The sequence below is a fragment of the Mandrillus leucophaeus genome, unplaced genomic scaffold (assembly GCF_000951045.1).
Source record: "Mandrillus leucophaeus isolate KB7577 unplaced genomic scaffold, Mleu.le_1.0 Scaffold74, whole genome shotgun sequence".
Taxonomy (NCBI): Eukaryota; Metazoa; Chordata; class Mammalia; order Primates; family Cercopithecidae; genus Mandrillus; species Mandrillus leucophaeus.
The window spans coordinates 330,077-343,507 of NW_012108030.1; the positions used below are offsets into that span (position 1 = coordinate 330,077).

Below are 13,431 nucleotides of genomic sequence, written 5' to 3' on the forward strand. Positions count from 1 at the left end.
AAAAATAATATTATATAATACATTATATTATAAACCCTTCCGCACAATAATTTTCATTGTCTACTGTAAAAAGTAACTTAGGCAATTTTACTACAAAATATTTCACAAGCGTTTTCAAAAATCATATTGTGCAATGAGACTTGCATCTGTAGCTATAAAAGGAACATAAGATATTATCATGAAGAAAATTGGGGTCTTTCCTAACCAAGATGGCAGGAGTTCCAGAGGAAACATTCGGTGTTGTATTAGAGTTCACTGCATTTTGTGATGTCTGAACACTAACGCCTTTTACACCTCTGCACTCCCTCTTCCTATTCTGCCCATCTGGCCAACTGAAAAATCCTCAGTGCCCACTCCTTTGGCACCAGCTGGAAGTTCAAACCACAAGTGGGCACCCCTGCCCCAACCATATCCCTTAACAATCATCATACCCGAAGCCAGTCACCTGTGCCGATTCCCTAAAGTCATTTTTGAACCAGCTGGGGAAGTCTACCCTGCTCTCCCCAGAAAGCCTCATTATGGGTAAACATTTTCAGATCACGTTACTGAATGGCATCGTCATTCTCAATATCCGAACCAAACTTCAGGTGGATGTCAAAGCAGCTCCAGAAGAGTGATCAAAAGTTCAAATTACCAAAAATGTTATGAGGGTGAAAATATGAAGTTTCTAGTTAATCTACCAAAGGAAAACAAAATTCCCATTCTGTGTGTTCATCCTTAAGAGAACATTTCTGAACATTAATATTTTCAAATTATGTCACTGAGCACTACAAGGTCAATAGCAAGATTGTTACAATATTTTCATTCTGAAGTCCACACTTTGTCCTATTTTCCATATTACTGTATTTTTGCTTCCTGAAAATGAAGGTGCCTGCCATGGGTCTTATTTGGCACACAAGCAAAAGGCACATAGAAACATAATACAGTGCATGTTCATCAACAATGATGAACATAGAGGGTATATGATGATGAAGTTGTGCTGTTATGTGATTTTCACTTTACCCGCATAAGCATCTTAGGGCAGAGTAGAGAGGTAAGCCAAGTGCGGTGGCTCACACCTATAATTCCAGCACTTTGGGAGGCTGAGGTGAGCGGATCACCTGAGGTCGGGAGTTCGAGACCAGCCTCATCGACATGGAGAAACCTTGTCTCTACTAAAAATACAAAATTAGCCGGGCATGGTGGCATATGCCTGTAATCCCAGCTACTTGGGAGGCTGACACAGGAGAATCGCTTGAACCTGGAAGGCGGAAGTTGCAGTGAGCCGATATCACACCATTGAACTCCAGCCGGGGCAATAAGAGCGAAACTCCATCACAAAACAAAAAACAAAAAACAGAAACAAAAACAAAGAGTAGAGAGAATAACTTAAGTACTATTACCCAAAATTATCCTTACCCAAGTATATATACCCAAAAGTGTATGTCATTTCATTTCACACACAAAATTATTGTGGATGCTTCAACCTTAAAAATCCTGGTCAGGCATGGTGGCTCACGCCTATAATCTTAGCACTTTGGGAGCCCAAGGCGGCTGGATCACCTGAGGTCAGGAGTTCGAGACCAGCCTGGCCAACATGGTGAAACCCCGACTCTACTAAAAATACAAAAAATTTGCCGGGTGTGGTGGTGTATACCTGTAATCCCAGCTACTTGGGAGGCATAGACAGGAGAATCGCTTGAACCCGGGAGGCAGAGGTTGCAGTGAGCCAAGATCGTGCCACTGCACTCCAGCCTGAGCAACAGAGCAAAACTTCATCTCAAAAAAAAAAAAAAAAAAAAAAGGAATACTATGCAGCCATAAAAAGGATGAGTTCATGTTCTTTGCAGGGACATAGATGCAGCTGGAAACCATCATTCTCAGCAAACTATCACAGTGACAGAAAACCAAACACCCCAGGTTCTCACTCATAGGTGGCAACTGAACAATGAGAACACCTGGACACAGGGCGGGAAACATCACACACCAGGGCCTGTCAGGAGGTGGGGGCTGGGGGAGGGATAACATTAGGAGAAATACCTAATGTAAATGACGAGTTGATAGGTGTGGCAAACCAACATGGCACATGTATACCTAGGTAATAAACCTGCATGTTGTGCACATGTACCCTAGAATTTTAAGTATAATAAAAAAATAAAAACAAAAATAAAATGCTAATGGTGCCTCATTATTGTCTGCTATAAAGTATCCTCCTGAGATAAACAATATGGTAGAAAGAAGGTGAATCATTCACACTTTGGAAAATTTCAACTTTATTGTTCCAAACATGAGAACTATGGACATTCTAAATCAAACAGAAGCAAATTATGCCAGCAGTTAAACATGAATCCTACTCAAGAACATGTTCCATTGGTAGTTTCGATTAAACTCTCTACTCTGATGTAACTGTTCTCTCTTCCATTTCAAAAATAAGAGTACTTTTTAATCAGTCTTTGCTAAACAGGAGCTATTGCTATTCAATGGAGAAGGTGGCCACCATTTCCCCTGCATTGTCTCTACGTAATCAGTCCCTAATGACTTGACTCTCTTCCCATAAAAATCCCTGTGTCCTAAAGTCATGGCATGCTGTATTTCATGGTCACTTGTAGAGCACAGCAGCACTGTGCCCGTCAGGAAAATAGTGTGCTAACTGCAATAAGCATGATGACTACCATCACGGTTTTATTATTCTCTGTCCATCTCCATGGCCTCTAAATCAGACAATCTTTAATTTGAAAAGGAAGAGTCCTTATTCTTCCAGGAAATTGGATAGAAACGCTCCTCAGCTAATGAAGTCAGCCCTGTCATCTGACTGATTCTTTCCCAGAGACCACAGTGAAAGGCCTGTAGGGAAGGCACATGAAGAGATTTCAAAGTTCAGGTTGAAGTCATAAAAACTAGCCTTTTTTTTTTTGCTTTCTTTTGAGACAGGGACTCGCTCTGTCACCCAAGCTGGAGTACAAATGGCAAGATCAGAGCTCACTGCTCAAACTCTCAAACTCCTGGACTTAAGCAATCCTCTTGCTTCGGCCACTCGAGTAGCTGGAACTACAGACACATGCCAAGGGCTTGGGTTTTTTATTTTGTAGAGATAGGCCTTGCTACGTAGCCCATGCTGATCTTGATCTCATGGCATCAAGTGACCCTCCTGTCTTGGTTTTCTATTGTGCTGAGATTATAGGCATGAACCACTGCACCTGGCCTTTCAAATCCAAATAATTACATTTTTAATAACCCGAATATAACAGACCATTTCCACGTGTCCTTGCACCCTTTATACACATCATATCATCAGGTTCAACAGATTTTGACTTGTTAGCCTTGGCACACACCATCCATTTGTGTGGTTTCACCAAAGACGAATGTTTTGATGTCTACTGATTTGGTAGGTGTCGATACAGCCTGTGCCATAGATAGTATATTTAAATTTCTTTCTTTCTAGTATGGACTCTTGGATGTTGATTAATGCTAGAACTCATGATAGAGTTTGCCAAACTCAGTTTGTAAGGACTCTCTCATGAATGCTTCTCTGATGCTGTACAAGCCATGAGCTGTGCCTAAAGACCTTACCGCACACACGGCATTTGTAAGGTTTCTCTCCAGTATGGATTCTCTGATGATTTGCAAGGTGTGAATTCTGAGTGAAGACTTTGCCACACTCATTACATTTGTAAGGTTTCTCTCCAGTGTGAATTTTCTGATGTCGTGCAAGGTGTGAAACTTGAGTGAAGACTTTGCCACATTCATGACATTTGTAAGGTTTCTCTCCATTATGATTTCTCTGATGAACTGTTAGGGAGAACTTGTGCCTAAAAGCCTTGTCACATTCTTTACATTTGTAAGGTTTCTCTCCAGTGTGGATTAACAGATGGGTGGTGAGGCTTGAATGCCCACTAAATTCTTTGCCACATTTATTACATTTGTAAAGTTTCTCTCCTGTATGAATTCTCCAATGTTGTGCTAGGTATGAACTGCTACTATAAACCTTGCCACATTCGTTACATTTATGAGGTTTCTCTCCAGTATGAATTTTCTGGTGTCGTACAAGGTATGTGATACGACTGAAGACCTTGCCACACTCATTACATTTGTAAGGACTCTCTCCAGTATGCAGTTTCTCATGTCGTGCAAGGTATGCAATTCGATTGAAGAGCTTGCCACACTCTTTACATTTGTAAGGTTTCTCTCCCGGACGAATTTTCCAGTGTTCTGCAAGGCCTGACTTGTACCTGAAGGCTTTACCACATTGATGACATCTGTTAGGTTTATCTGCAGTGTGGATTACTTGATGATTAGGAAGGCTTGAAGACACTCTGAAGACCTTGCCCTGCTCATTACATTCGTAAGGTTTTCTCCTAATGTGTGCTTTCTGTTCTTGTGACAGCAATGGAAAATCAACAAAATCATTCCTGTGTTTATAAAAAATGTGGGTTTTGACCCCAGAATAAAATATTTGAAGTGGTGAAACTGAAGAACTGTGGCTGATGAACTTTTCAACTTGATTACATTCATAAATCTTCCCTTCACCTTGAAATATCTCCAGTTCTGGCAGAGGTAACTGAAAGGTTAATCCAAGTTGATTTGTAATAGGCTTGTTTCCTGCTTTGCTTCTCATTGCACAGCACCTCCCTAGGAAAGCAAGTAAAGAGTGTAATTGGAACCCATGGTTCTGGTATGTTTAGACCCTGACGGAGGGACTGGAATCTGCCTCATCTGACTTCGACACTAGAAGAAATATCAGCATACTTCGTATTATCACACTGGCAGCGGAGAAAACCCAAAAGGTGGGGTGATGCACTGAGCAGTGGGGAATCTGCAGGAGTCAGCTGAGTTTGAGAGGGATTATGAGCAGAAAAATACAACAGAAATTGAAAGCTTCTAAAAAGCAGGATGAGCCTCTCAGGGAAAATAAGATACTTAAGAGCAGCTGCATAGGCCAGGTGCGGTGGCTGTAATCCCAGCACTTTGGAAGGGCGAGGCGGGTGGATCACTTGAGGTCAGGAGTTCGAGACCAGCCTGGCCAACATGGTGAAACCCCATCTCCACCTAAAAATACAAAAATTAGCCAAGTATGGTGGCATGTGCCTGTAATCCCAGCTACTCAGGAAGCTGAGGCAGGAGAACTGCTTGAACCTGGGAGGCAGAGGTTGCGGTGAGCTGAGACTATGCCACTGCACTCCAGCCTGAGTGATAGAATCAGACTACGTTTCCAAAAAATAAAAATAAAAGCCGGGTGCGGTGGCTCACGCCTGTAATCCCAGCACTTTGGGAGGCCAAGGCAGGTGGATCATGAGGTCAGGAATTCAAGACCAGCCTGACCAACATGGTGAAACCCTGACCCTACTAAAAATACAAAAAAAAAAAAAAAAAAAATTAGCCAGGTGTGATGACGGTGTGTGTGCCTGTAATCCTAGCTACTCAGCAGGCTGAGGCAGGAGAAGAATCACTTGAACCCGGGAGGCGGAGGTTGCAGTGAGCCAAGATCATGTCACTGCACACTGCACTCCACCTTGGGCGACAGAGTGAGACTCCATCTCAAAATAAATAAATAAAAGTAAATAAATAAATAAAAATAAAAGGAAAATTAGAAAATATCTTGATATAAAAGAAAATATAAATATAACACAGCAGAACTCATGAAATGCAACAAAAATAGTGCTGGAAGGGATATTGTAATGATGTATGCATACATGAAAAATAAAGAAATGGCTGGGTGGCTCACACCTGTAATCTCAGCACTTTGGGAGGCTGAGGTGGGAGGATCTCTTGAAGCTAGGAGTTGCAGACCAGCCTAGGCAACAAAGTAAGATCCCCTATCTCTAAACAAAATAAATAAAATAAAATACATTCCTGTTTTAATTAGTGAGGCACAGTGTCGTGAACTTGTAGTCCCAACTACTCAGGAGGCTAAAGTGAGATCATCAATGGATCCCAGGATCTATAATCATGCCGCTGCACTCAAGCCTAAGTGACACAGTGAGACCCTATCTCTTAAAAAATAAATAACTAGGGCCGGGCGCGGTGGCTCAAGCCTGTAATCCCAGCACTTTGGGAGGCCGAGACGGGCGGATCACGAGGTCAGGAGATCGAGACCATCCTGGCTAACACGGTGAAACCCCGTCTCTACTAAAAAATACAAAAAAGTAGCCGGGCGAGGTGGTGGGCGCCTGTAGTCCCAGCTACTCGGGAGGCTGAGGCAGGAGAATGGCGTGAACCCGGGAGGCGGAGCTTGCAGTGAGCCGAGATCCGGCCACTGCACTCCAGCCTGGGCGGCAGAGCGAGACTCCGTCTCAAAAAAAAAAAAATAAATAAATAAATAACTAAACTAGAATAAAATAACATATAAAAAAACCTAACTTTATACCTCAAAAAGAAAAACATGAACATGGCTGGGCGCAGCGGCTTACGTCTATAATCCCAGCACTTTGGGAGGCCGAGGCAGGCGGACTGCCTGAACTCAGGATTTCACGACTAGCCTGAGCAACACGATGTAGCCTCATCTCTACTAAAATTCAAAAAATTAGCCGGGCATGGTGGCGTGCGCCCATAGTCCCAGCTACTTGGGAGGTTGAGGCAGGAGAATTGCTTGAACCTGAGAGGCAGAGGTTGCAGTGAGCTGAGATCGTACCACTGCACTCCAGCCTGGGTGACAGAGCAGGACTCCGTCTAAAAAAAAATGAAAAAGAAAAAAATGAACACAAAGATAGCAGAAAGAAAAAATAAAGGTTATAAAACAAAGAAAACAGCAGAGAAGCACTAGAGAAAGTCAGGAAAGTAAGAGTTCACACTTTGAATAAGACTGACAAATCCTTACCTAGATAAACTAGAAAAAAGAAACATGAAGCATACGACCGAAAAAACTACAATGAGAAAGGTAAAAGAGGACATTACAAACAAGTCTATACAAATAAAAATGGAAGTTAAATGAGACTCAACAATTACATAACAAAAAATATGATAACTAAGAAAAAAATGGATAAATTTGTAGATAGACACCACTTACCAAGACTTAACGATGAAGAAGTAGAAAATCTAAACACATCAGTAACAAATAAGAAGACCGAGTTATCAAATACCTACCAACTAAAACAGCAATGGACCAGATGACTTCAGTGTAAACTTCTATCAAATACTGAAAAAGATTTAACACTAATCCTCCTCAAAACATGCCATAAGCTTGATGAGGAGAACCACTTCTACACTCATTCAGTGGGGCCGGTGTTACCTTGAAAGCAGAGGCAAAGGCCCTAAAGAAAACCGCAGGGCAGGCTGGGCACGGTGGCTCACACCTGTAATCTCAGCACTTAGGGAGGCTGAGGCAGGCAGATCACCTGAAGTCAGGAGTTCGAGACCAGCTTGGCCAACATAGTGAAACCCTGTCTCTATTGAAAATATAAAAGTTACCCGGGTATGGTGAGAGGTACCTGTAGTCTCAGCTACTTGGGAGGTTGAGAGAGGAGAATCACTTGAGCCCAGGAGGCGGAGGCTGCAGTGGGCCGAGATCACACCACTGCACTCCAGCTTGGGCCACAGAGTGAGACTCCATCTTAAAACAAAACAAAACAAAACTGCAGAGCAATATTACTGATTAATCTAACGCAAAAATCCTCAACCAAATGGTAGCAAAATAAATTTAGCAGCGCAGTAAAATGGATCACACCTCAGGACCAAGCAAAATTTATTTCAGGAATACAAGAAGGATGCAACTTTGGAACATCAGTCCACGTAAAACCCCACAATAACAGAATAAAGAAAAAGAAATCCATGCAATAATCTCAGCTGATGCAGAAAAACATTTGAAAAACCTCAGCAATCATTATGATAAAAACACTCGCCAGGCATGGCGGCTCATGCCTATGATCCAAATACTTTGGAAGGCCAAGATGGGGGGATCACTTGAGATCAGGAATTCCAGACCGGCCTGGCTAACATAGCGAAACTCCACCTCTACAAAAAATACAAAAATCAGCCAAGCGTGTGGCCTGTGGTCACAGCTATTCAGGCGGTTGAGGTGGGAGGACCATTTGAGCCTGGGAGGTGGAGGTTGCAGTGAGCCAAGATCGAGATCATGACAGCAAGAGACACCCCCTCAAAAGAAAAAGAAAAGAACACTCAACACACTAGGAATCCAAGGAACCTGCTTACTAGAGGCCATATGTAAAAAGCCGAAAGGCAACATACTCAGTATTGAAAGAATGAAGGCTTTTCCTTTATAATTAGGGGGGAAAAAAAAAGCCCACTGGGATTCTTTCTTTTTTTTTTTTTAATTGAGGGCTTCCGGGATCCAGGTCTTTCTTGACTTTCTGGTCTTACATCATCTAAGTGCAGTGGTACCCACTTGTGCTTATTCGCTCTCTTTCATTGATTACTGACTGCGCACACATCCATCATTTCTATTCAGAATACCTCCCTAGGTATCCAGGGAGGACACGTTCCAGGCTCCTCTGTGTGGTGTTATGACACACACATACATTGGTTTTTCTCCGCAGTTCCTGGCTCATAACTCCCATAGCCCTTGCTGCAGTCTTTGGTTATGTCGGCTTAGGCCTTCTGTGCAGGCCTTAAGAAAAATAACCTCTCCAACCTTCTCCTCCTCTCCTTTCACCTGCTCTAAGGCAGGACTCTATAACTTCCCCCCCACCTTTCTGATTGCTGGTCTTACGACCTCCCCAGAGAGGGTCCTGCTGTATACCCTGGCGGAAGGAATGCTGATGTCACAAAGCTTCCATCAAAACCCAAGAGGATTAGGTTCCAAGAGCTTCGGGATGTCGGAACACATGGCGGTTTCCTAGAGAGTGGCACGCCCAGGGAGGGCATGGAAGTTCCACAGTTCTTCCCCCATACCTGTCCCATATGTCCCTTCATTTGTGTCATTTGCAATATCCTTCATAATAAACTGGTAAACGTCAGTGTTTCTGTGAGTTCTGTGAGCTGCTCCAACAAATTAATTGGGCCCAAAGAGGGGATCGTGGAAACCTCAACTGGAAGCCAGTTGGTCAGAAGTTCTGGGGACTGAGACTTGCAACTAGTGGGAAGTGGGGCAAGTCTTGGAGACTGAGCCCTAAACCTGTGGGACCTGGCCCTATCTCCAGGTAGTGTTGGAAGTGAGTTGGAGGACACCCAGCTGCTGTCTGCTGCTTGGTGTCTGGGGAAAAACCCCCACACCTTTGGTCAGAGAAGTCTTCTTCTGTGTTGGTAATTGCGGTGGTGTGAGAGCAGAGGAAAAACATGGTTTGCGAGTTTTGTGCTAAAAAACCCTAAGATATCAAAATGTGTGATGCTCAAGTCCCTTACTATTGGCCTTCATATCCATGGTTTCTGTATCTGCAGATATAGAAAGCCCAGAAAGACCAGGCCATGGTTAGAAGCATGGAATTGTCAGCACCAACCACCATCCTCCAGGACGGGTACAGGGGCTGGAGACTGAGTTAATATCAATCATGTCTATGTAATGAAGCCTCCATAAAAATTCCTGAGAGCTTTCAAATGCTGAACACATGCAGTGGAACTGGAGGATGGCACAGCCAGTGAATCTCCCCACGTGCCTACCCTGTGAATCTCATCTGGCTGTCCATCTGTATCCTTGGAAACATCCTTCATCATGAAGCAATGAACATAACGAAGTGTTTCACTGAGTTTTGTGAGCCACCCTAGCAAAGTAACCAAACAGAAGAAGGGGGTCAAGGGAACCCTGACTTGTGGCTGGTCAGGTGGAAAGGTGACTACCCACTACTGGCAACTGGTGGCTTAGGTGGGGGATAGGCTTGGGAACTCAACCCTTAGCCTGTGGGATGCGACTCTAACTCAGGTAGACAGTGTCACGAATGAATTGCAGGAAACCCCAAAACTGGTTTTTGGTGGGGAGAAATCTCCACACATTTTGGTGACCAGAAATGAAGCATTCTGTGCCAAGCAGCATGTGAGAGTAAGAAAATCACTGACTTTTTCCCACCTCAAACAGACCTGAACAGGCAAAGTGGGCTTGAAACAGCTCTATGCAGTTTCCAGGCCCCAGAAGCAAAAGACAACAACCTATGTTTTCCCTTCTCCCCATCAGGTCTTCCCAGTACAGGAAATGGGCGGATCATGAATAGGTCAAGGAGGCAGGTCTATGCAGACCTCAGCTCTGATGTATAAGGACAGAGAACTGAGCAACAGATAAAATCCCATACAGAAAGAGACCACAGGGGAAAGAAACTCCTTTGAAATGGCACTCCCTTTGCCCCTCAGAATCAAGGAACTAAAGAGTTGACACAAGCCACATGACAGGATACTGTCCATCATGATAAAAGGCTTTGATTTTGCTTCTGTTTGGGCTGCAGTAACACTGGAGGGCAAAAACATAAAACTATTACACATCTAAATGAAAGGGTGGGCTGGGCGCAGTGGCTGACGCCACAATCCCAGCACTTTGGGATGCCGAGGTGGGCAGCTCATGAGGTAAAGAGACTGAGACCATCCTGGCTAACAAGGTGAAATCCCGTCTCTACTAAAAATACAAAAATTAGCTGGGCATGCTACTCGGGAGGCTGAGGCAGGGGAATCACTTGAATCCAGGAGGCAGAGGTTGCAGTGAGCTGAGATCGCACCACTGCACTCCAGCCCGGAGACAGAGCGAGACTCTCTTTCTGAATAAATAAATAAGCAAATAAATAAATAAAGGACATGGTGACAGGTGCGGGTAAAGAAAGATTTCTCTTAAGAACTCACAGGATTTCAACTCCTATTTCTCCACACAGTTCTCCCACTTACAGAGAGTTTCCCAAACACTATTTAATAGTGTGGCTCTGGTAGGCATGGGGCACGTGCCTATAATCACATCACTTTGGGAGGCCAAAGCAGGAGGACTGCTGAAGCCCAGGAGTTCAAGGCTGCAGTGAGCTGTCATGGCCACTGAACTCCAGCGTGGGGGACAGAGACTGTGTCAAAAAAAAAAAAAAAAAAAAGTGTGGCTTCCACTCTGTCCATCTGAGCTCTTACCTGTGTTGATATCTTTGATACCTTCCCACCTAACCGGATTTTTTGCTACTTTCATTTCATTCTCCACAGTCCAGGGCTCTGTCCTTTGCTTCATCATGGAGATAATACTCAGATCAGGAAGACATATCCCTGTTTATAAAAGAAAGAATCAAGATGTGCTGTGATGTCTCCAAAATCCAAGCCCTCTGTTTAGGCAGGACAGACGATATTAAAAATTAATCCTTTTACGCCAGTTAGAATGGCGATCATTAAAAAGTCAGGAAACAACAGATGCTGGAGACAATGTGGAGAAACAGGAACGCTTTTACACTGTTGGTGGGAGTGTAAATTAGTTCAACCATTGTGGAAGACAACGTGGCAATTCCTCAAGGATCTAGAACCAGAAATACCATTTGACCCAGCAACCCCATTACTGGGTATATACTCAAAGGATTATAAGTCATTCTACTATAAATTAAAAAAAAAAAAAACTAATCAAGAATTCAAGAAAAACGTTTCACAAATTCACCCACAGAGTGTCTCCTTCTGAATGCTTAGGGAACCCTGTAATAATTGGATATCGAACTCTCTTCCAAGAACTAGAGAATCAAAATCATAGGGGTAGAAAACAGGGAACTGGATATTTTAAAAGTTTGTCATAAGGTTTTACACACACGTAAGCCCAGGTACCAACCCAAAAGTGCATCATGAAGGAGACAGAAGATCTGAAGAAAGGGGGCATTTCAAGTCCAGAAAGTATACGGGAGCTTTTCATTTCTGAGTCAACAGGCTTTCTTTTTTTTTTGAGACAGAATCTTGCTCTGTTGCCCAGGCTGGAGTGCAGTGGCATGATCTCAGCTCCCTGCAACCTCTGCCTCCTGGGTTCAAGCAATTCTCCTGCCTCAGCCTCCCATGTAGCTGAGATTACAGGCATATGCCGCCATGCCTGGCTAATTTTTGTATTTTTAGTAGAGATGGGGTTTCATCATGTTGGTCAGATTGGTCTCGAACTCCTGACCTCAAGCAATCCACCTACCTCGGCCTCCCAAAGTGCTGGGATTAGAGGCCACTGCGCCCAGCCAAGTCAACAGGGTTTCAATCTCAGTCAAGCAATGCAGGGGCTCCCAAGAGGCACACACAAGGGAAAATGCAGAGATACTAAGGGCAGACCCCAACTTCTGAGGGGCATTATCCTTACCTAGGGAGACCAGGTTCCTGTAGTTCTCCAACATCACATCCCTGTATAAAGCCTTCTGCACAGGGTCCAGGCATTTCCACTCCTCCTGAGAGAATTCTATGGCCACGTCCCTGAATGTCAAGTGTCCCTAAAATGAAAGATGCATTTGACCAACAGGGTATGGAGAGAGTAATTATGTTCACACAAAACGAGAAGAGGGTTGTAAGGATTGACTCAACTGAAGTGCTGACATGAACATTCTGACATATCCACATTAAGGTATTTTTGAGCTAGTTATGTGTCTGTGATTGAGTTTTATTATACTTTTCCACAAAAAGTTATGATAATCTTTAAAGCAGTGTAGATTTTCCATTCAGTATCTACCTGAGCTAGAATACAAGTGTCTCTGAAGACACCAACTACTTGTATTCTAGCTCAGGTAGATAATGCGTATCAGTTGGTGTGTTGAACATAATACCTAACACTTCTATAGAGATAACTGTGGGTTAATTTTGTGTCTGGGCATTAGAATCAAACCTAAAGAATCAAAGTGTTAAGTAACAGATCAGCATCAAAAGTAAACTGACAATTACCTGAGTAAAGTTAAGTTCATGAACAAAAACCTAAATCTGCATAAAAGGTCATTATATATGCATATACACGTATCCTCCTCGTAATACATTACTATTCTTACTGTCATTAACTCATTAATGTGATAGTGTAGAACACATTTTTTTTTTGACAGAGTCTCCAGTCTGTCACCCAAGCTGGAGTGCAGTGGCGCGATCTCCGCTCACTGCAACCTCTGCCTTCCAGATTCAAGTAATTCTCCTGCCTCAGCCTCCCGAGCAGCTAGGATTACAGGCATGCGCCATCATACCTGGCTAATTTTTATATTTTTAGTAGAGACAGGGTTTCACCAAACCCTGGTTGGCCAGGCTGGTCTTGAACTCCTGACCTCATGTGAGCCACCCTTCTCGGCCTCCCAAAACACTGGGATTACAGGCGTGAGCCCCGTGCCCGGCCCAATAGTGTAGAACACTTATAAGGTCATAGAAAGTATTTCAGATGTAATTTCAACTGTTCAAAAATATAAATTTTTTGTTTTTGACATGGAGTTTTGCTCTCGCTGCCCAGGCTCAAGTGCAATGGTGCGATCTCAGTTCACCACAACCTCTGCCTCCCAGGTTCAAGGGATTCCCCTGCCTAGCCTCCCGAGTAGCTAGGATTACAGGTATGTGCCACCACACCCAGCTAATCTTGTATTTTTAGTAGAGACAGCGTTTCTCCATTGGTCAGGTTGGTCTCAAACTCCC

The 13,431-nt window shown here is 43.5% G+C and overlaps 1 protein-coding gene across 7 annotated transcripts in view; it reads right to left on the reverse strand.

Annotated features, from left to right (window-relative positions):
* Positions 1 to 2,228: 2,228 nt before the first annotated feature.
* Positions 2,229 to 13,431, reverse strand: part of ZNF766 (zinc finger protein 766) — a 47,289-nt gene continuing 36,086 nt past the window's right edge. For 5 of the 7 annotated variants that reach the window (XM_011965851.1, XM_011965855.1, XM_011965853.1 and 2 more), the window contains exons 2-4: positions 12,137 to 12,263; positions 10,960 to 11,088; positions 2,229 to 4,608 (exon numbers count right to left, since the gene is read on the reverse strand). In XM_011965851.1, the coding sequence (XP_011821241.1) occupies positions 3,476 to 4,608; positions 10,960 to 11,088; positions 12,137 to 12,263 (1,389 nt within the window). In that variant the 3' untranslated portion in view covers positions 2,229 to 3,475. The remainder of the gene's footprint in view (positions 4,609 to 10,959; positions 11,089 to 12,136; positions 12,264 to 13,431) is intronic. The other 2 variants (XM_011965852.1, XM_011965856.1) reach the window with 2 other exon arrangements.